We start from the raw sequence: 24,868 nt of genomic DNA, 5'->3' as shown, positions 1-24,868 counted from the left end.
CAGTCACCTACCTCATTACACTGTCCTACCTCCCAATAACCCATTTAAACTCGCAACCTATCAAGTGGATTAATCCATACAGGAGGTTAGATCCAGTCATTTCCCAAAGGTGCCCTCTTTGAACACTGATGCCTGTAGGACCAAGTCTCCAACTACAGGAGCCTTCCAAGGACATTCCAGATCCAAACTATAACAAAGGGGTTTACATATTTTAAGAGATTATTTAAATGTCTAGAGACAATCTACAGAAATTAGCCCTGTGAGAGCCTTTGAGGTGCAGGAACAAAGCTGCTGATTGCAACTGAACTCAGAACTGGACTTTGGTTTACTAGTAAAGGGAAACGCAGTGTGTTAGCTATTATTTGAGATTCAAGGAACAAAACAGTTTTGCTTCTTTCATTTGATTCTTTTAAATGAAGATTTCTTTTGAATCCCAAATTATCAGAATAATAACAACTTGTCTACAAATCTTATGACTAGATAGATGACTACTGTTTATATTAGATGAACAAAATCAGTGAATGAATTTTATGATTACCCTTCAAATGGCTACAAAGAAGTTGGAAAAAAAATAGTTGACATATATTGCTTAAATATATTTAAATGTTATTTAATATATTTAAACATGAAGGACAGAAAAATGAAATATATACATATAGATAGATAGATAGATACATGTATATATATATAGGTTTTTTTTCTTCTACAACTGGGCATGCTCCATGATAACCAAAGAAAAGAGGTATATGTTAAAGAAGGTCTTCATAGCTATAAGTGCCTTTGATACTTTGGGCTAATTTTATTACATTAATTTTATATAGCTCTGTCTTATTCGACATGTAATTACATTTCCCTTCTCTGGGCATGCTAATAAGTTTTCTTGCCAGTTATTTACTACTGCTGAAGTGATATTTTGTAAATGTAGAAAATTAAGAACTATTGCTGGAATCAGGTATTTTACTTCTTATTCAATAAGAGCTAACCTAAGACTGCCCAGTTTGGTGGCCCTCGTCTCTAAATTCAGCTACTTGAGAGACTGAGGCAGGAGGAATGCAAGTTAGGTAACTCAACAAGACCCTGTCTCAAAATAATATTTTAAAATGGGCTGGAGAGTAGCTCAGTAGCAAAGCACTTCTGGGTTCAACCCCCAATACCACCAGAAACAACCAACCAAAAATCTAACCTGAGATATTCATAGAAATTATTTTTCAATGTGACCAAGAAAGAAAACTAAGGTATTCCCTGGATTAGCAAACTCAGTTCATTTTTCAGAGTAGGGTTTTTTACATCTTTGGGTTTCACATTGCCCCTTGATGGTGTGAACGGTGGTAATAGTGTTAGTAGTGACAGATGTGTTATCAAGCGTGATCTCTGTTTATCATTCATTGTAGTTTTAGCAACTAAAAGTACTTGTAGTAATAGGAGTCATAATTCATTTTAATGTTACAATAGTGAAAGAGTAGAGAACTATATTGCTTTTAGTATTAGCAAATTCTCTTGTATTTTTACTTAAACACAATTTGAAATTCAAATCTTGAAATATGGGAAATTGTCATAGTTCCAAAAACCTTTTTCCTGATCAAAGGAACGAGCAATTGTAAAAGTGTGCCTTTTTCCCCACATCCACGCCAACATCTATTATTGTTTGTGTTCGTGATAATAACCATTCTAATTGGAGTAAGATGAAATTAATTAGCATTGTATTAATTTGCATTTCTCTAATTACTAGAGATGTTGAACACGTTTTCATATATTTACTAATCACCTGGATGACTTCTTCTGTAAAGTGTCTGTCCAGTTCCTTGGTCCATTTATTGATTGGGTTTTTTGTATTTTTGGTATAAAGTTTTGTAAGTTCTTTATAAATTTTGGAGATTAGTACTCTATCTGAAGTGTGTGTGGAAAATATTTTCTCCCACTCTGTAGGCTCTCTTTTCACATTATTGATTGTTTCCTTTGCTGAGAAAAAGCTTTTTAGTTTGAATCTATCCCATTTATTGATTCTTGCATTGATTTCTTGTGCTTTGGGAGTCTTGTTAGGGAAGTCTGATCCTGCAATGTTGAGAATCCTCAGAAAACTTGGAATGTATCCACCTTTTGACCCAGTTATCCCACTCCTTGGTTTATATCCAAAGGACTTAAAATTAGCATATTACAGTAACACAGCCATATCAATATTTATAGCAGCTCAGTTCACAATAGCTAGATTGTGGACCAACCTAGATGCCCTTCAACAGATGAATGGATAAAGAAACTGTGGTATATATACACAATGGAATATTATTTAGCCATAAAAATAATAATATTATGGCATTTGCAGATAAATGGATGGAATTGGAGAATATCATGCTAAGTGAAATAAGCCAATTCTAAAAAACCAAAGGCCGAATCTTTTCCCTGATAAGTGGATGATGATATATAATGGGGGTGAGGGGTGAGAGAAGAATGGAGGAACTTTATGTAGAAGGAAATGAGAGGGAGCGGGGGTATGAAAAATGGTGGAATTAGACAGACATCATTACCTATGTACATGTATGATAACACAAATGGTACGAATCTACATCATGCACAACCATAGAAACGAAATGATGTACCCCATTTATGTACAATGAGTCATTGTACACAAGAAACCAGTACAAAAGGAACCAGTAATTAATGATTCCCTGATCCAAAAACTGGGTTCTAGATACCAGAGAAAAATTTCTTGCCAAATCTATGTAGAAATGAGGGACAAAAGTAGATATCTTATTTTAAATGCTAATGTTAATAATTACATTTGTGGAATCTTAAAAAGTTGATCTCATCAGGCGATGTGGTGCACACCTGTAATCCCAGTGGCTCAGGAGGCTGAGGCAGAAGGATCACAGTTCAAAGCCAGCCTCAGCAGTGGGGAGGTGCTAAGCAACTCAGTGAGACCCCGTCTCTAAATAAAATACAAAATAGGGCTGGGAATGTGGCTCAGTGGTCAAGCCCCCCTGAGTATAATCTCCAGTACCCCCCAGCAAAATAAAGTTGATCTCATATAAGTTGAGAGCAAAATAGTGGTTATCAGAGACCGAGAAGAACAGGGAGAGAGGAAAAGGAAGAGTCAACATGTACAATGCTATTGTTAAATAGGAGTAATGAATTCTGGCATTCTAAGGCTCAGCATAGTGCATATAATTAACAATAATGCCTTACCTATCTCAAAATAAGAGATTTTGAATGTATTCAGTATAAAGAAATGGTAAAAGTTTAGGTGACAGTATGCTAATTATGAAGTTGAGCATTACCCAATATATACATGAATCCAAACATCACATTGGGCTGGCGTTGTGGCTCAATGGTAGAGCATTTGCCTAGCATGTGTGAGGCACTGGATTTGATCCCCAGCACCACATAAAAGAACTAAATAATCAAAATAAAGGTATTGTGTCCATCTATAATTAAAAATATTTTTAAAATCACATCATACATCATCAATATATAGATATTAGTTGTCAATGAAAAAAAGTAATGAAAGAGGGAAAAAGAACTAAGCTTCTGAATTCATTGGCGATGCTACATTTTGCAACTCTTTAATTCTAGGAACTACTGAAGCTTTTCTTACATAGTTGTTTTGGTGAATAGATTTTGTACTAATTTAAAATTATCTTCTACCCTTGAATGACTGCCCTTGGTACTAAGCACATAGACAATGTAGAGTAGGAAAATAACTACCTGGAGCTATTCTCTCTGATAGAACTTCCAGAGTCTAATTCAAACATTTTCCTTAAAGATTATATCTGTAGGATTTCTGTGTCCACTTAAATCGTGAAGACAGGAAAAATAAATCATTCACCCTGAAAAATAATTACTCTTCATGCTCATAATTTTAAGGATGTGAAGGTGGACTTTGAACGTTAAGGATATGACTGAAAATCTAGAGGGAAATATAATAAATGCAATGATTATAATGCAATAAATTGCTATTTGTAAAAGATATTTATGGGTTTTTAACAAATAAAAATTCCTCAAATCTTTAAATAACTAGATTTGATTTTAGAATAACATCTAAAATTCACATTTTAGAATTTTAAACCTAAAGAGCACAATAGTCTGATGAAATCTTCATTCCCGTCATAAAGTATGACAGCAAAGTTTAACACTTTCTGAGGCTTCAATACTATACAGTTTTGTAAAAAATTTTTTAGAAATCTTGTATGTTTTATTACTTCTTGTGAAAATTGAAAAATGACCTCTAGGAGCCTGATATCTAGTTAACTCATGATTGCTGAAACATTACAATTGAATTGTCACAAGTAATTTTATTTTTATTTTTAAAAATTGCATTTGCATTCCCATTTTTTTGTATATTCTTAAGCGTGCATTTCTTAGGTTCATATTAAAATCAGTTAGCATTCCCTGAATGGACTCTTCATTCAGGCAACTACAGACCCTGGAGGCAAGAAGCCAGTATAGGATTAACAATTTGTCATGGATAATCCACAAAGTAAATAAATGTAGTGTGAATAATTGAAAGTGGTTTAGAGTTGTAGCACAGGAGCTTTTGAGAGTTAATTCAAAGTTAGGTCCTCCATAGTAAATTCTCTCTCATTCTCCAAGGACTAGAGTAGGCTGACATTGATAACTCTCTAAATAAGGAGGCATTTGTACATCATCAAAATTGACTGTCTTATCTGCAAACATAGATCTTATCTTCTTGATATGGTCATAGTATTAAAAAGGTTTAATCAATCTGAGAAATTTGAAAGCTTTGTTTTGGGTATTTAGTCCCTTTCAAAGACAAAAAAGATAAAAAAATGTTTTGCATTTTAGTAAGTGTGATTTCTAAACTTCTACACTGAGATTACAGTTTAAGAGAATTCAAAAAGCTATTATGAAAACAAATTCACTTTAAAAAGGACTTGTAAGTTAGGCCAGTGTTAAAATATGAAGGGACTAATAATAAAAAAATTAAATATTTGAATTACTTATAGTACTATAATAGCATTTCTCATTCTAATAATCTCTTCAGGTCAATAGGCACTTTTCTCACAATTAAAATTGAACCTATCACAGAATTCGGATTTACTGGTCTGTAAGTTACTTTCAAATCATATGAGAACTGTTACTTGATCCAGGCTGTGTTGTTAATCAGACATTAAGGGTACTTCGTTCCTTTTTTAATATAATTACTCTATTTTATTTCCAAATGGGACTGCAATTGCATTGGAGGCATTTAAATTACAATTTTATCTAAACTTCTTTATTCAACTTCTTTATTTAACACATTTTCTCTTTTGTTAATCATAGGTTTCATATACACTGGAGAAGTTGTCCATCGGATGCTAACGGCCACACAATACATAGCACCTTTAATGGCAAATTTTGATCCCAGTGTATCCAGAAATTCAACAGTCAGATATTTTGATAATGGTATGTATCTTGTAACCTGCTTTGGTTGAATTTATATTTTTAAACATCCAGTTACAGAATCATGTTAATATTTTTGTGAGATTTTTTGGGTTGTTTTGTTTTTGTTGTTTTGATTGATCAGATTTCTAAATCACTTGTTACAAATGTGCAAATACCCTAAAACAACAAATGTTATACTATTAACCTTTAAAGATGTGATGTAAAGGACACGATCAAATGACACTCATTCATTTATTCATTCAATTGCTCATTCAACAAATGTTTATTAGCTTCTTTTATCCAGTATTATAAATGAGTTCCTGTAGAAAACACCTCAGACAAAGCAAATGCATTTATTTGATTCTATTTTTCAGTAATTCCTTCCTATTAAAAAAAATTAGCCAAATAAGTATGTTGTTGGTTCTGATCTTCCAAGTACAGGCAAGTGGCATAATACATGGATATTAAATTTCCAAAATTTATGAATTCTATGTATCTATAAGATGAACAAAACTTTCTAAAAAATAAGGTAGTAGCATTTAAAATACACTTAAGAAAATAAAATTTTCCTTATTTTAAAATTATGAAATAGATCCTGTTAAGATTGACCAAGTGTATTGGCACTGGTCTATCCCTGTATTTCTTTTGGGAACATATAATATAGTCAGGGAAAATGTAGAACATATCATTAAATGCTACTAAATAACGAATTCAAGATCTTGGAGGCATAAATGAATTTTATGTACACATCGCCTTGGCAGAGGGAAAAAAAAAAAACATTATAAGCAAAGATTTTTACACTGGAAAAAATAAAGAGAATTTTCTGTACTCTTTAGAATAAAAAAATAGTATATATTTGCTCAAATGACAATTTCATCTCTGAAAATAGTGGACTCCTTTAGGGTAAACAAATTTTTTCCTACTTTTGTCTTATTTCTGGTGATCAAGGAATTACTAATGGGTGGTATAGATTAGATGGTGACAGTAGCCTTGGGGAAATATGATCATTTTGCTAAAAACCATCACAATGAGTGAGGTGAAGCCATATCACAGGTCAGAATAGCAAAAGAAAAAGGAAACCAACCTTACTTAGATGGAAAACTTGAGAACTACATGGAACGATTTGATTCACACCAAAGTGGATCCAACATTAAATGGCTATAAATGTTAGCCATAATAATTATTTCTCCCTATTTTTTAAGAATTGATAGATTCTATCAACCCTCCCACCTCACTTTTGTTGTTGCTGTTGTTATTGTTGTTGACTCTTGAGTTGTTCACCTCCAAGTATGTTTGAGTAGATTTTAAGTATACTTGAGGCAGACTTACAACCGGAAACATATCTGAAGCTCATTTCAAGATCTCACACAGAATCATGTTAAGCATGCATTCCAAGTAAATAAGAAATGACTTGATGACAGCTCATTATTTGCTAAACACCACCACTTACTAAGTTATGTTAGGGGCATTCACTCATGAGCACAAGATTTTGATGACTAAGATTGTATATTATTAGCGTCAAAATTGCAAAGTTCTAATAAGTAACTCTCTCCCCTATGTATTCTTTCATATATCCTGTTCCTAGGATGTGCTTCATGTTTGAATTTTACTTTCATTTAAATGACTTTTAAAAATTAATGTATCCACTCCAACTGGACTGTAAATTACTTGAGAGCAAAGTCTGACTTTTCTTACGAAATCCCTCTCTAGGACCTGGAGTAAGTACCTCATAGGCAGTTAGTCACAATGAATATTCAATGAATGAATAAATGAAAAATTAAATATGTAAGATGAGTTTTTACTTCTAAGAGTTATAAAAGTATCAATACTCAAGAATTAATGTATTTTTACCTTTTGAAATAATTTCTGTGTAGCATCCAGTGGAAATGTTGAGTTTCTACAGTACAATAATAAAAGTTGAATAATTGCTTTTTTTAAATCAATGAAACACTTTTAAATATTGAAATATTCTCAACATCCATTGGTTAGGATCATTGATAGAATGCTTAGGATGGGAAACAGCTTTTTAGCAAAGCAAATCATTTCTAAAAGAGATAGCTACAGATTAGAAAATTTCTTCTTAGAGGATATTTCTGTAAAAATAAAAGCACTAGATTTAAAAAACTGAGTTGATGCTTCCAGTTGTTACAGCCAGCCTGAATGATAATGGCTGTCTGAGTCACAGAATATTAATGCACAAAAGGGAAAAGCAATAAAAAATAATCCTTTTTACTAGAAAAATAATCTGATGATTCATCACTAGCAAACAATAACAGTATAATTCATAGTGATAAGAAGCCCGATCTAGATGAGAATCAGAAAATTTGGAGTTGATAGTGAACTTAAATAATGGTAGTTCATTTCTAGTTCTGTTTTATTTGTGAGATAAAAATTTGGCATCCATTATCAATCAGGTATTTTGATGATGGTTAGGGAAGTTCAGCTCCAGCAAGCGTTTAGGGTGGGTTAGCCACTCATGTGATATAGGTGCTTACATAACTTCAGAGAAGCAGCCCAGATTGGCCATGTCAGGAGGTGGATCACCCAGCTCTTTGGAAACGTAGATTCAGTTCTTAGTTCATGGCTTCCTTTAGTCTGTATCTTCTCCTACTTCATAATTATCCAAAGAACATTACTTTCTGGTCCACTTACCTAATCATTCCACATATTATGCATTACAAAGAGAATAAGGGACCAATGAGAAAAATGTAGAAAACACTCTCATTCACCTGCATGTCATAGTTTTCAATCTTAACAATATTTAATAAAAGATGAAACTTGAAATTGGTCCCTTGATAAACTCAGAACAGAAATATTTTGCTTATTTTAAAATTTAATGAAAACATTTATACTCAGTAATCTTTCCATTGGTATTATACAGAAACATTAAAATCAACAAATGTTGGGGAAGTCATGTGATAACATAATGTAAAACTTAGCATATGTATACAGTGTTATTTTTTGAAACCTGCTACTAACAATACATTAGGAATAGCTTTATTGAAATTTGCACTAAAATATTTAGTCTATTTATATAGACCTCTCATTTTTCACAAAGAATTTAAAGTCACTGTCTTTTCTTATATTAAATTCATAAATTCCTTGAAGACAAAAATTGTATTTTCCCTGTTATAAAAAAGGAAACAGGTTTATGCAGGTTAATTGTGTCCAAGTTTACACGGAGGGTTTTGTGGAGGCAGAACATAAGTCTAGATCTTCTGCCCTTTAGCTCTTTCTTACACTGATAGAAATTAGAGAATAAGGAAGGCCCAGGACTTGAGGGTTAGAGACATCTGAGAAGACAAAAGAAGTTGAGAGGCATTTCATGTACTTGTAAAGTTATGGGATGTTTCCTGACTGACATTGTCTTCTAGCTTTTTCCAATTTTTGAAAAATGATAGTATAGACCTATGGATGCCCATGGACGGGAGACCTGGGTCTTCACCCATTACGGTGATATGTGTTGGATTTTTCCTGTGACTAAAAGCACCAAGGTCAAGTTCAAAAACATTTTTTTTCCCACTTGTAAAGTTTTACCTCTGAAGAAATGCATTTCTATACTTTATCATCCTTCAGAGATTTACAGCTGGGTATTCAAAATATTTCAACACCTGTCTATTTAAAGTTGTCAATTAGTTCAGGAGACATTACTAATAGCAAGAAATGGTTACTGGAAATTAGTTCTGCCACACGACAGCAGGAAAAAATCAGATATGTTCTGCCAGGGGATTAGTTTTGCTCTTTTAGTGCTATGATTTTCCTTTGTGATACAGCAGTTTTTGGCAAGAAGATTGTTTTGTTAACAGAAGAGAAAAATCTAGAGTGTAGAGTTAAGCAAGTCTTAGCTGTTCTGTTTGTTGGCTTTAAAATAACAATAGATAATACACAGTGTCAAAACAAAAATATGAATTCTCACTGGTAATTATTAACCCATTTCAACTTAACATTTTATGTTAATGGTTTCACAGTGAAGTCTGGCAGATTGAGTCATCAAGATATAATATAGAGCACTGAAGTTTCATCCCAGGATACTTCAAGGGGGCTTCAGAAACCTTAGCCAGGTCCCTGTAAACTTTCAGCCTCCTAGAGGCAATAAAACAAAGACAGAAATGCAGGCATTTTGAATCAAAGAAGAAAATTCCCATTGGTTCTTCAATGTGGGAGAGTATATTTCTAAGTATGGACAAGACATTTTCAGGTTTTTTATAAGTAAGTCTAGCATTTTTTTAATGTGTTTCTTTCTCATCATTTGTCAAAAGTATTTGAAGTTTATTTGATCCAGTTGGGCTGCATTTTGAAAATGTCTCATGGAAATTTAAGCAAATAGTACACATTAACATTAATGAAATTCCTAAGGCAAAATTCCCCCACACTGGGTTGACTCAATAGTAACCTCAGTATGAGGTTAGATTTTTTTTACCAAATATTTAGAGAGTCCTCCAATGCCATCTCAGTTACAAAATTCCAATTAACCACATCAAACTGAAATGGAACAACTATGGGACCAGATTGGTGTTTGTGAATGTTCCCTCCAGAATTGATGGGTGGATTTTTCTAATTGCATTTCTGCCTATTGCCTGGGGTTTGTAGGCACAGCCCTTGTTGTCCAGTGGGACCACGTTCATCTCCAGGATAATTACAACCTGGGAAGCTTCACATTCCAGGCAACTCTCCTCATGGATGGACGCATCATCTTCGGATACAAAGAAGTAAGTGACATACTGATAATTTCCCTGTTCCTCAACCTTGACTGCCACCCTTATTCTTCAAGTGTCAAGGACAGAATGTTTCAGCCATGAACTTCAAATAATTTCTTACCTATCGGTTTCATTTGCTTAATAGAAAAACACTTTGTTTGGTTTTTTAATCTTCTGAGTGGTTCTGTTTGTTCATTTTGGGGATTTGGTTTTATTTTGTACTCTGAAATCATTGGCATTAGGAGCCACAAATTTTATAAAATGATTAAATAATTATAGTGGTATTAGAGTGAAACATCTCTAAGAAAAAATCCAGTTTGCAAAGATTTCTCATCTGTGTCTGAAAGTTTATTTTTTTATTATTGCTTTGTCAATTTCTGTAACATTTTGTGGTTCTGATTCCAAAAGTATTAGTAAACATCAACACACGCATAGCTCAGTGACCCGATACTGAGAGCTCCAGGACAATTATGCCTACAGTTCCTTTAATGTTTATTGAAATCTGATTGGAATGATTAATTAGCAGCCTCAGTGACAGAAAAAAAAAGGAACTTAAACCTATAACTTGTTTCATTTTAACAAATAGACAAAGTAAAGAATGAAAATTTACTAAATTGTAACAAGTTTACAGAATGTTTATACTAGAATAAAAGTGTGTTTGATTTCAAATTCTTTGGACAGTGCAATTAAGTTCTGTTATACAAAGAACATAGAAAAAGATTTCCAAGAATTCCAGATGTAATGTTTTAGGCAGTCAGTAGTTAGGAGACAGATTCTGACAATGTAAATTAATAATGGATGTTATTAACCCATAGGTTAATGGGTATTTATAATAATACAGATTTCATAGCTTGTTTTCAATTGAGAGATTATCTTTCTTTTGGGAAATAAATCCCTAATTATAAAAAGGATGTTGATACTCACAAAATGATCTGCTTTGGTCAAATCTTCTGAAATTCATCTATTCCATAAAGCGAAGGAGAGATCAATTTCTACTAAGTAGACCAACTTCTAAAAATCCATTGACCATGTCAGATGCTTCTCTTCCTTTAAAGAGATTTCCCATGTGAAACTCTTTTCTTTTTTTTTCATTTACTTAGGGAAATAGTATAAACAAAATATAATATAGGATGTGTCCTACTGTATACTTCCTTACTCAGAGCTGTTTTGATATCATAGCCTTCTTGTGTCATATTCCCTAGAAGTTAAGAGAATTCTCGAAAGAACTCATTCATTTCTAGTTTTCATTGTAATCCAGCATATTGCCATAGTGGCAGAATGACCCTTAGGAATGTTGGTTTTCAATAGTTGTAACCAACAGTAGTTTCTGGAAAGATCAGGATCACTAGGTCTAAAGTTTTTAGATCTGACCAAATGCCGACTTTGTCAAAACACAGGTTTGTGTGCTTATTGTGTCTCCTCTCTCTCTCTCTCTCTCTCTCTCTCTCTCTCTGTGTGTGTGTGTGTGTGTGTGTGTGTCATTTTTATTGTCAAAATCATCATCTTTATTTACACTGTTCTCAGATGGTCTCACATTGCTGAATGAGTTGATTCTTCCTATTCTTCCTTTGTTCTGTGGTCATTAAAAAATTTTTTTTCTTCACTTTAAAATTTTCCATTTTGGTTTTCCTGTTTTGTCATGGGAATCTTAAGCTGATAGGCAGCTTAATGTTGTTTTGGTATTCCCAGACTGCTGTCCAGTTAATCATTTACCCTCTGTACTCAAAGTTCAAAGAAATCATTTTTATTTTATTATTTGCCTTGTTATTCTTTTCCCTGCCCTGGTCAGAAAGCAGTTACTTCTTTCCTTTTCTGCTTTTTTTTTTTTTTTTGGTCCCCTGATAATTTAACAATACATTTTATTGAACTGAATTTTTATTTGTAATCTTTGCCAAGGGAAGAGTCTCTTTGCATTTGTGGTGAGAGCTAAATGCTCCTGGAACTTTTAGAAAATATTTATAATCATGTGATATCATAATGTAATACTTTGTATAATTTATTATCCTTTACAAAGTGCTTACACATAGATTACAGTGTCCAATAGTTCCACGATCTTTATATTCTTAGCATTCTTAATGTTTCACAAAAACACCAGCACATACAGGGTGTTCAATAGATGTTCGTGGCTGAATATGAAATTAGGTTACACATGATTATTTTATAGCTAAGCAAGTTGAATCAGAGGGATTAAATGACATTTTTGAGGTCACAGAACGAGTTAAGTACAAATCCAGGACTAAAAACCTTAATTCAGTGGTTCCAAGTCATCTCAGCCTTTTTTTCTCTCTCAAGAAGATTATATATAAAAATTCACAAATCAGTGCCTCATTTTTTGTTCCATAGATACTTCCCAATCTGTTCTGTTTAATTTTTATTAGACTTCATAATATTCCACAAATACAAGTATATTCAAGAGAGGTATTCCTACTTAATTTGTAAAGCTAACCCAATTGAAAGAACATAATATAAGAAGTAAAATTTTGTGTTCCTGTCCAGTCTAAAATTACAGAACTGAAATTAGAGAGAGCCAAGTAAGGGTAATTCCTTTTGTAATAAATTGTTCCTTACGAGCTAATGTCAGCTTTGCTTGATTGTATTCTATTTTGTTGGTTGAGAGGAAAAATTGTTACACCAAACCCACAAATACAGAACTTGGTTCAACTGTAGATTTAAAATTTGTAATTCATTGTTAATTTATTAAAGCAAATTTCACTTTCACTGCTCTCAGATGATTTAACCCAGCTTTTCATTTTTTTCCTTAGTAACTCTTTGCTTACCAATCCCACAGTTACCATATGACCTCTAATTGGATTATGCTCCCAATACGGTATCATTGCATTTCACAGTGCAGGCTAAGGAGTGGGCAATGAGTTATAAAATGCATTTTTACTTCTGATACCATCTGACTTGTGTTGGGATTGAGGTAGGCAGGTGTTACGCTGTCTTTCTTCACCAACGTGCAACTGTATAACCCTGGTGAGAGGTGCAATGAAAGCACAAACTCCTTTAAATAATTAATTCATTTCTTCCTGGTTATGACTCTATTTTACTCAACCAAAGACTTGAATTTCTGTTTAAAGTTATAGGCCCTTATTGTAAGACAGCCATTTATTTTAATTTTTCAAGATACAGTTCGCTTAGGATGAAGCCAAAAGTTTCATCAGAAAGCAAGATATCTTTATATTTTCTTTCAAATTTACCAGCTGATGCTGTAGTGTGTTTTTTTTTAATTTTTTTTTCAATTTTATGGTATCAATTTGAATTTTTTGCCAATTAAATTATGAATTTAATCACCTGGTGAAATTAACCATCTTGTCCTCTATTTCCTTGAATATGTTAATAACAGTTCGCTTGAAGTTTGTGACTGATTAATGTCCAGATTACCTATGAATCTGTTTCTATTATCTGTTTTCTTCTCCCTGCCCCCATACTTCCATTCACTGGTTTCCTTGCCTGCTAAGTATTTTTGATCAAATGTTGGACATTATTGACAGGATACTACAGAGATACTCTTGAAGTTGCCGATACTATTTTTTTTCTCCAGAGAGGATTTACTTTTGTTTGTTTTTCTGTTTCCAGTTAGGATAGGACAGATTAATTATATCAGTGAAGGGTTAAGCTTATTCAATGTTGAGCTTTTGTCCTTGTGAAGACTTCTGATTAGCCCTTACTCTTAGAGTATAGTTCTGTAGGGATGTCTACCAAAGGCCTGAGTATTTATGGAGATTTCACCTGAATGGCTTTGAATGCCTAATCTTTCCTCAGATTCCTTAAGACAGGCTGAAGTTCTAGATACCCTCTCAGGCTCTAAGACTTCCTTATGAATGGGATAATGCCTTGATAGGTGATGTTGGTTTTGCTTCTGTGATTTCCCTTCTCAGAGCTCTGGGCTTTTGGGATCCTTACTCTTTGATAGTCATCTGATGTCTTCAAGAGATGCTTTTCATATCTTATCCATCTTTCCTACTTGATCTAAGTTGTAGAAGTGGTATTATGCAACTTCATCTGGCAATTCATTTTTTTTTTTTAAACAGAATGCATTTTGATTCATGATACACAAATGAGGTACAAGTTTTCGTTTCTATGGTTGTACACAATGTAGAGTCACACCATTCGTGTAATCATACATGTACATAGGGTTATGATGTTGGTCTCATTCCATCATCTTTCATACCTGCCCCCTCCTCCCCCCTTATTTCCCTTTACATAATTCAAAGTTCCTCCATTCTTCACTTTTAATAACAACCTCCAAGCTTGTTTTAAAAACTAACATCTTTGAAGCTCTTTCTATATGCCAGGCCCTGGACTCTGTTTAAACTTGATCTCACAAATTCTCATGAAAATCAAGAGGTAGACACTTATCATTTAGAGAAAAAGAACTGAAATACCCAGAGAGATTAAGTAACCTCCCTATAATTAGGGAACAAAGATTCAACTGTGAAAATAAAATTCCAGAGCCCATAGGTCTGACCACTATGTTGGCAAGTTTCCCTGTAAACTCCTTTTCAGTGTGAATGAACTGGTTCTCTCATTTGATTATCCATACTCGTCAGTCTTGGTTGATCATTATAATACTGAATTAGCAACTTGGGAGTAAGGTAAGAGTGATTTGCCTTCCAAAGCATTCATCTTATTAATTTTTAATTTAAAAAAATGCAAAGAAGCAGCCCTATTGCAGTGGCACATACCTTTAATCCCAGTGACTTGGGAGGTTCAGGCATGAGTATTATTACAGTTTTGAGGCCAGCCCCAGCAAGTTAGTAAGGCCATAAACATCTTAGCAAGATGCTTTTCCAAAATAAAAACTAAAAAAACTGGGGATTTTTCTCAGTAGTAAAGCACACCCCCGTTTCAATCCCCAGCACCAAAAGGAAAGAAAAGAAGCTATACATGGGTGAAAAGAAATAGAGCCTTTCTTAGATAGGTAGAATTCAGAAACCCAGATTCACATTTCATATTCTGTTAATAACTATGACCCTAGAACGCAGAATCTTTATATTATTTTAAATTGCTATTGAATAGTAATGATCATTTGCCTTATTACGGTGGATTGGACTGAAATTTCTGATCTGTTGATACCACAAAACTAGTTATTCTCAAAAAATATATATTTCATTCTAAAAACATTAGAGATCTGAAGTGAGATTCCTTCCAGTCTTTGGTGCTGCCCACGGAACACACCATCACATTTTAAAAGTCACTTCCTCTGACCTGTTTCATATCTCTTCACCTGGTACATCTTGACTTTTCTATTACTCTAGATGCAGATTAGGAAAGGATATAATTCTTTTCGTGTGTCGTGCAAATGTGGTTATTTTTCTTACGTCGGCTTAGGTGAAGGACAAGAATGGTCATTAAGTTAGAATAATGTAATCAAAAAATGAACAAGTCATGTAATCCATGTAAGGTGACATAGAAAACCATACAGAATGGATGCCCAGTGTGGAAGTCACCCTATTCTCTCCATTTTCATTTGGAATACTTTACCCTCTTCTTCAGCAGCAAATTCTACAGGAGGTCAATAGAGAGGAACTTTACTATTTATTAAGTAAAATCACTTTTTGATCTATTCTACCATTTAAGTACTTAAAACTAATGTTCCTTAGTGTAACATTTACTGCTTCTATGGGAGAGTACGTTGTTAATAAATCACCATTACCAAGTTGTTGCAGGTTTCAATGGGATCCTTAATGTATTTTAAAGATTTCTTTGAAGACTGTTTCTCTTATTTAAACTGTCATGACCCTCATTCGTGGTTATCAGCCTGAAAGTATTAAAAGATGAATACTAGCTGAACTTGCAGAATTTATGAGAAAAAAAATAATTCCAGAGAGTAAGAGAGGTCAAAAAGAACTCAACAGTAAGACCATTGTCATTTAGGCATAAAGTGATTCATCTATGACTATTGCTATATAAGTGAGAATGTCTGACACGTGCGAATATAATATATGTACATGTGTGTATACATATTATATACCTATATATCCAAGAAACATTACAAATGTATGGATAGAAAACATTTATATATGTGTACACACACACACACACACACACACACACACACTTGTACATATGTGTGTTAAGAAAACCCAGATGGAACAAAAGCTGATTAAAAACTGTGTTAGTCAGGTGTGACTGTGATAAAGTGGCTGACATAAAGAACTTGAAAAGAGGAAAGGTTTATTTTTGCTCACAGTATCAAAGGTTTCAGTTCATGGTTGACTGGCTTTATTGCTATGGGCCTGTGGTGAGGCAGAGCATCATGGCAAAAGAGCATGTGAAGCAGAGATGCTCAACTCACATCATTCACGGAGGGAAGAGACAGACAGACAGATGGGACTGGGGAAGGAAGGGTCCAGTGACCTACTTCCTCCAACTAGGTTCCACCTCTTACTATTTGTACCACTTCCCAGTAATCTATTCACACTGTTAATTTATCAAATGGATTAATCCACTGATGAGGTCAGAGCCCTCATGATCCAAATCAGTTCCTAAAAACCCCACCTCCAAACATGGCTACAGTAAAGAAATTCTTTGAGACTTTGGGGGACATTGAGATACAAACTCTAACAAAATCTCTTAAATAGTTCTAAGGAAATTGCAGACAGAGATCTTTTATGTTATAGTACTTCCCAGTATTTTAAATATGTGAAATATTAAAATTTAAGCTATAGAGCTTTACTTAGGATCTTACTCATTTGCATGTTTGAATATATTTTATTTCTAGTTGTCACATATAAAAACTTCTGAGATGTTAATTTTCAAATTCACTTTCTATAGTGAAAAAATGACAAATTGAATGGTTCTTCCTTTATTATGTTTCAATAATAAATATTGTGAATAATAAATAAATAAATACATAAAGTAGCAAGGTGAAAAAAATCAATGTCCTAGGGAAAATAATTTTAGGAATAGAAAATTTTTTGTAGTGTTGATCCTGCACTAATTGTTATGTGATCCCTTGGGCAACATATGTGATCTTTCTGGGTGCTTTTTCTTTACTAGGTCTTTTCAAGACTCACTTCTCTTTTCTCAATGACATTGAGAGGTTTATTTTATAGAGCGAGTGTTCTACCCATCATTAGGCTATATCCAGTCTCTCTGCACTGATATTCTATAACCAAAGAGTCCCTTTGTCCCTGAAGTTAAAGGCTTGATACATTCCATGCGTACCCCAAATCCCAGGATGTAGAGTTTCCTTAACCTCCTTTCTTTCCCCTGTGTTTATTCCAAAATGGTGTGTAGGCAAGCTCCTTTATCTAGCTGTTTTCCCAGGTGAAGTCCCCACCATAGGTTTTTCCGTCTTGAGCTAAGTCACCTGGGCAAGGTGGGCACCTGCTTCCCTGTCCTCTTTTGCCTGAAGCTCAGACTCTAGCTTGTCCATTCAGTAGTAAGTAATCTTTACAATAGAGGTCACCCTGATTGTGTATGTTTTTATATTGTTTGCATGTACATATATATGCTTGTGAAATAAATATGTTGCTAACATTTAAGTATTACAGAATTCCAAATAAAAATATAAACTCATATATTTTCTTAAGGCATGTGAAGCCCTGCAAGGACTTGGTTTGGATTTCTATAAGGCAAATATGGCTGAAAAATGTACTCAGAATGTGCTCATCTAATTTCTCCTCCACCATTTTCTTTTTTCTTATTCCAAGGCCACACTAGTTCATGTAGAGATGATGTTTAGAGTCCCTTGCATACAGGAGCACATTTGACTTATCAATTTCATGTATTGTTTTTTTTTTTTTTTTTTTTTAGATTTCCCCCAGGGTGTGGTTGTGGAGATGGGGGCAGGAGAGATATCATGAATTTATTTTGAGATTTATGGCTCATTTTTACTTTCGTGTTGCCAGTTGTGTTGCTCGATACCTGATAAATGAAACAGTTTAAAAACTGTAAGCTAACAGGAAGCAAAAGATTTCTGTGAATCATAGTAATAGTAGTCAGCAAACCAAATAGAATTTTTAATGTTAAATTTAACTGAAAGCCCTTCTACTCAAAAGTAGTTTGAAGGCAACTCAGCCTTATTTTTGCCTTTCTGTGCTGTTCTGTTAAGAACAGAACACAGCTTAACTTTTAATACTAGATTACCTACCGAATAACACAGAAGCCAGACATTTAAGGAAGAGGAGCTAGGAAGTTAAATGCAGGTAAGAGTGGATAAATGAGAAAGGTTTGGTTTTTCTGTGAGTTTGTTGTTGTTGTTGTTGTTAGTATTAAACAACAAAATGCCATATTGTTGATTAACAAGTGAACAAAAATTAGTTTAGAATAATTCTTTTCCAGTTAAATTTTGATAGGCATATGATTCACCCTTTGGAACACATACCATCCAATCAAGCTCGTGCTGAGATCTGTGCTTCCCATTAGATAGATAACAGGGCCCATAATGGAAACAAATGAATGTTTTGGCGAGGTTTGCTGGGCAGAACAGAGGACCGAAGAAAATAAAATTCCATTACCTCTTATTTAAGCTCATGCTGTTATCTCCCTGTTAGAGAGGCAGACGTAAAAGCTCATGTTCCAGGGGTCGCGTTGAGCCTGTGTCCTGGGGAATGATACAGCAGCGTGCAGAAGAGAATGGCTTTTGTCTTTGAATCTTCTTCCAAAGGCCAGGGTGACCTGCCCTGCTGTTGCTTACTTTTAATTATCTTTTCCCGCCTTAATTTTGTCTAGCCATTGCAACCCCTTCTGGCTTCTATGTTTACTTTGCTCCAGGATCTCATTTGTAGAAAATGTATGCCAAACAACAAACTTACCTGTAACTTATAAAATGGAGCAGAAAATAAAATATGTTTTGACAAGGGAATTTATGAACATTTCTGTAAGCCAACACAGAAGCATATTTTGACTAGCACAAATGCTCCTTTTCTGTGTTGTAGAATGAGTGTCATTATAAAATCAGTTCTCCAAAATTGATAATTCTGATCGTACAGAGGCCCAGAGAAAATTTAGCTTTGCTTTAATCATAAAGCATTCAAAGATAACAAAGATACATTAAAAAAAAAAAAAGGAAAAGCTTTTGTAGTGCAGAGTTTTTGTTATTTCATACTGGATTCCTGGCATCCCAGTTCAGCTAACTCAGTACCTATTTTGAAAGTGAATATAAAGTTGTATGTAGAAAGGATTAAAAATCAAGTTCCCCATCATCAAAGTTTTTAGATTTTTTTTGGTACTTTTCACATCGTTTTTTTGGCCATGGATGCCCTGACTTAGGTACTTCATATCCCTGTAAATAGAGACTTCTGTGGAACAGACGTCCATGGCAATAGAACGGATCTCATTCTTGTGCTCATTTTGCCCTAATATCATTATAATAATATAATTCTTTTTTTTTTCCTTGGTAGTTTATTGTGAAATGAGACATTTCCCTACTATGCTTTATTCTTTCATACATTTCATTTCTTTGTAAGTTTAGGGAAAATGATGTACGTTCACACATATTGGTCTATTAATTTTCACCTTAGAGCTACCAGGGGTTAGGCTTAATAGTTTATTTGCACACACACACACACACACACACACACACACACACACACACACACATACCCCACAACTGTTTCATTGATACTAGTCATAAAAGGGTTGATTTTATTTCATTATATTTCTTAAGTTTTAACTTTTACCCTTCTTAGTTATACATGACAGTGGAGTACTATTTGACTTATTTACACAGGAATGGAGTTCCTCTTATTCTAATTAGGATCCCTGTCTTGTGGTTGCATGATGTAGAGATTCACCGTGGTGTATTCATGTATGTGCATAGGAAAATTATGTCAGATTCATTCCACTGTCTTTCCTATTCCTGTTCCTCCCCTTCCTTTCATTCCCCTTTGTCTAATCTACTGAATTTCTATTATTCCCTCCCTATAGTGCTGTATATTAGCATCCACATATGAGAGAGAACATGCAACCTTTGGTTTGGGGGATTGGCTTATTTTGCTTAGCATATAGTCTCTAGATACATCCATTTACTGGCAAATGCCATAAATTTATTCTTCTTTATGGCTAAGTAATATTCCATTTTGTATATGTACCACAGTTTCTTTATTCATTCGTCTGTTGAAGGGCACCTAGGTTGACTCCATAGCTTAGCTATTGTGAATTGAGTTGCCATAAACATTGATGTGGCTTCGTCACTGTAATATGCTGATTTTAAGTCTTTGGTGTATAGATTAAGAAGTAGGATAACAAGGTCAAATGGGATTGCATTCCAAATTTTCTGAGGAATCTCAACTGCTTTCCAGAGTGGTTACACCAATTTTCAGTCCCATCAGCAATGTATGAGTGTATAAAAATGTTCCTTTTAAATGTGGCTTTCAGTAATTCCCATAATTCATCTCACTAGTCTCTAATTTATACTGACATGCAAACCTGCGGCTATTCTGCCTTGCTCCCTGGGAACTCATTCAGATTACTTGTCATTCTTAGATATTTTAAATTAAAAAGACTATAGCCTGAGAAGATTGAGTAAGAAAGATGTGAGAATATCAGGCAGGCAGAAGCCAGCAAATTTCCATCAGAAACCTCTGCAAAATCCTGGTTTTGCCCATCACTGACCTTTGACAGTATTGACAGTATTAAGTATTTAATTCAATGGACAAAATCTTTTTTTTTTCCCAAAATCCAGGATGTAATCATTTCATAAAAGGCTTAGGTGGCTTCTAGGCAGATGGGAGAAATTGAGAATTCCTTGTGCATACTCATTTTAATATTGAAACAGGACAAACTTTGAGAGTTTTGGAAACCCCAGTCTCTTACTAGTGAACTCTATGAAGTGTTAAAGAAATGAATTCCAAGCCAGTCATGTTGCTGTAAAGTGCTCGTCCTGCATCCTTCCTCTGGTCCTCTCTACCTCTGTACATTTTGGTCCTGCTCTCTGGAGCTTTGAGTTGTTCTCTGCACACCTAGAGGACTGCCTTCTATTGGACTGATGTGAATGAGTCCCCTGAAGCTGGACAATATAACATTCCTGATGGAACACACACTTTTCTTGCTTCTGAGACCAGAAGTCTTGATAATACCCTTTACTCTCCTTTGTACTTCCACTCCCTGTATTAAATCCATGCAGTACCTACACAATCCAGCCAAAATTCATCCTCTGTCTCATCTGTTTCCTCTATTACAATAGTTCTGTCCAAGCCATACATTTCCTGCTGGGACAACTATGATACACTCCTAACCAGTTTCTCTGACTCCTTTTTCCCTCCTACAGTCTTGATCACAAAAAGATAGTGTGATCTTTTTTTCAAACCTGAAACAATTCCTTTCCTCTGCTTAAACCTCTCCAAATCTTCCTGTTTTTTAGAATAAAAACCTGTTACTGCCACAGCTTGCAAGTAATACACATCCCTTATGATTTGCCCTAGTTCCTTCTACCTATTTTAACACTCTTGGTAAATACTTTTGCTTTTGTTCCAGTCATAGAAATAACATTTAAACTCCAAAGCACACCCAAAGCAATCCAGTTAAGTCCTTTGCACATGCTGGTCCCTCTACCCAGAGCTGTTCCCTGAGTAACTACATGGGAGAGTCTTTTACTTCTCTTGAGTTTCCTCTGGGAAGACACCTTATCAGAGGGATGCTCAGTGACTCTCCTCTCCAACAAAGACCCCCATCCCTAACTCTCCACCCTGTTTCAGCTCTCTCCATGGTATTAAGCACCTTATCACATGCTATATATTTTTATAATAACTTGTTTTGATATCTACTTTACCTGAAGCTCTCTGAAAGTGAGGTATTTGTTTTATTCTCTGCTGTAACTACAGTGCCCACAGTAAGGGAATGTTTTCAATTAATATCTGATGAATGAATGAATTTTTCCTACTTCATCAAACAGCATGGACAGTGAATGTCTTTTTGGGGAAAATAATTTGTGTGTAGTAGACATTATTCTCATTTTTTTTTTTTTTTTTTTTTTTTTGTTGGAGGGATAGCTGGGTCAAATAGTGGGTCCATTCCAAGTTTTCTGAGGAATCTCCATACTGCTTTCCAATTGGCTGCACCAATCCACCAGCAATATACGAGTGTGCCTTTTTCCCCACATCCACACCAATACTTATTGTTGCTTGTGTTCTTGATAATAGCTATTCTAATTGGAGTTAGAAGAAATCTTAGGGTGGTTTTAATTTGCATTTCTTTAATTACTAGGGATGATGAGCTCTTTTCATATATTTGTTAATCACCTGTATATCTTCTTCTGTGAAGTGTCTGCCCATTTCCTTAGCCCATTTATTGATTGGGTTCTTTGTATTTTGGATGTAAAGTTTTTTAAGTTCTTTATAAACTTTGGAGATGAGTGCTCGGTCTGAAGTGTATGTGGAAAAGATTTTCTCCCACTCTGTAGGCTCTCTTTTCACATTATTGTTTCCTGTGCTGCGAAAACACTTTTTAGTTTGAATCTATCCCATTTGTTGATTCTTGCTTTTATTTCTTGCACTATGGGTGTTTTGTTAAGGAAGTCTGGTCCTAAGCCAACCTGATGGAGATTCGGGCCTACTTTTTCTTCTATTTGGTGAAGGGTCTCAGGTCTAATTCCTAGATCTTTGATTCATTTTGAGTTGAGTTTTGTAAAGGAGGAGAGATAGGGATTTAATTTCATTAATTTCATTTTTTTCTATTCGATATTCTCATATTAAGACTCAGAAAAGATATGTTTAAACAGTAGAGGAGTGGTTTGTCAGACATGGTATTCAGAAGTCATTGACTTATTAAACGTGTATGTTTTTAAAGCTGGGAGCAAGTTAAAATGATGGTTTCTGTCTACTTCTGCCTTTTTTTTCCATAGGTAGAATATCTTCCCCTTATAATTTTTGTTTGGACCATTGTTAATGATTGACTTGTTGAAACTTCAAAAAGTCAAAATCATTCAATAGAAGGATAAAACAATGTGAGGATTAAAGGAGTCCTTAAAGTTGTCCACAATGATCTTCTTAGAGGGTTGGTCAGTTCATCACATAATTTTCAGTGATAGAACACCAAGTATACTTCAAGGCTGCCAATTTTGGTTTTTGAATGGATTTTCCTCAGGTTAAATAAATTCACATGTAGGTTACTTAGATACATCCTTCTTAGCTTTCATAATTCACAAACAAAAGAATAAACCAGATGATAAAGAAACAAAAAAAAAAAAAAAATGGGGAGGAGCTGTATCGAACATGAAAGCTTTCCACTAAAGCATTCCTATCTTTCCTGTTTCATTGCACGTAGAAGTAGAGAGATATTCATCTGATTCCAAGAAAACTAGGAGGAGGAATATCACTTCGTCTTATGCAGAAACACCCTTAGGAATTTTTATTGGCTATTTGATCTTTAGCAAAGAATTTATCGGTCAGTATTGCTATGTAACAACTCATCCCACAATGTAGTGGCTTAAACCAACTCCATTTCTTATTTCCCACAAGATACCTCCAGATCAGCTTGCTAGTTCTACTGATCTTTATTGGACCCTTCAGTGCCAGCTGTTAGCTGGTGGATATTCTGGGAGCTGGATGGTCAAAGGTGCTCTCTGTTGGAAAGAAAGCTTTCCCTTCATGTGTTTCTCCTATGCATTCACTTCTCCCAGCAGTGGCAAGTTTCCAAGAGAGGAAATAGAAATTTGCAAGCACTTTTCAAGCTTCTTTTTAGCTTCATGTTTGTGGTTGTCTCCTTTTGCCATATGACTGAGCCCAGAGTCAGAGTGAGAGAACACTGCAAAGTTAGAAAAGGGTCTGGATTGAGGCCATTAGTGTAATCAATCCACCACAGAATAAAAGCACAGGAGGGGAGGGTTGGACGTGGAGACAAAATACAAAGGGAGGGAGTGAAAGGAAGGAAAGAGATGGAGAAAACAAAATCAAAATGAAAGATGAAGAGAGGTAGAGAGATGGAATGCATAATCTGAGAAAGGACACAGTTGCTGGGAAGGCTACAGGAGCCAAGAAACAGGATCTGAAAAACTAGGTCTGGTGTAATACATAGTATTCATCACAGTATAATAGGGTTTTTTAAATGATGCTAATATAAGCCCAGTTCTGTTGCGAAAATAGGAAAGGAGAAAATACAATAAATTAATCCAGAGTAATCTGGTAAAGTATCCTGTAACTTGCAAAGGAAAACTACATTCATAGTGTTGGAGAATGAAAGTCAGTGATAAATGCCAGTAACAAAGATTTCATGCTTACTTTTAAGCAGGCATTCAGGAATAATATCCTAATAACTATATGACTTTGTTTTATTAAGATGACTAAAATATAACTTTATTGGAATTATTTCCCTATGCCTTTCTATCCTTTTGTCTTTTCTTCCTTAACTGTGAGTCTGACTTAAATATAAGTTGGATTCATATTAGCATTCCTGAACCTGGAGTTAAAGACTGGGTAATAATCTAATGCCTGTGTTTGTCAGTTTTCTGTTACTATAACAAAATACCTGAGATAATTAACTTATAAAAATAGGTTTATTTTGCCACACAGTTTGGAATTTCCAGTCCAAGGTAAGATGAACTCATTGCTTTGGACCTCTGATGGGAGTGTCAGATGGAAATCATGAGGAGCATGTGGTAGAGCCAGACTACTTATCTCATCCGTGAGAATGTAAAAGGGAAGAAGAGACAGGGTCCCACAATTTCCTTGGATGGAAGGCATCAAAGGACCTGAGGATCTCCATTAAGCTCTATCTCCTAAAGGTTCTAACACCTCTCAATGGTGTCACCCTGGAAACCCAGCCTTTAACCCATGGACTTTGGGTGGATGTTCAGCATCCAAACTATAGGACTACCCATTGAAAGGGCGACTACGTCTGTGAAGGTT

The 24,868-nt window shown here is 34.6% G+C and overlaps 1 protein-coding gene across 1 annotated transcript in view; it reads left to right on the top strand.

Annotated features, from left to right (window-relative positions):
* The window catches only part of PLXDC2 (plexin domain containing 2), a 412,919-nt gene that overhangs the window by 290,299 nt on the left and 97,752 nt on the right, over positions 1-24,868 (top strand). The window contains exons 6-7 of the mRNA XM_079107639.1: positions 5,275-5,397; positions 9,967-10,085. Coding sequence (XP_078963765.1) covers positions 5,275-5,397; positions 9,967-10,085 — 242 coding nt within the window. The remainder of the gene's footprint in view (positions 1-5,274; positions 5,398-9,966; positions 10,086-24,868) is intronic.

This window comes from Sciurus vulgaris, assembly GCF_902686455.1.
Source record: "Sciurus vulgaris genome assembly, chromosome: 12".
Taxonomy (NCBI): Eukaryota; Metazoa; Chordata; class Mammalia; order Rodentia; family Sciuridae; genus Sciurus; species Sciurus vulgaris.
The sequence above is the reverse complement of the archived record's forward strand: the minus strand, read 5'-3'. Positions and strand labels throughout refer to the sequence as shown.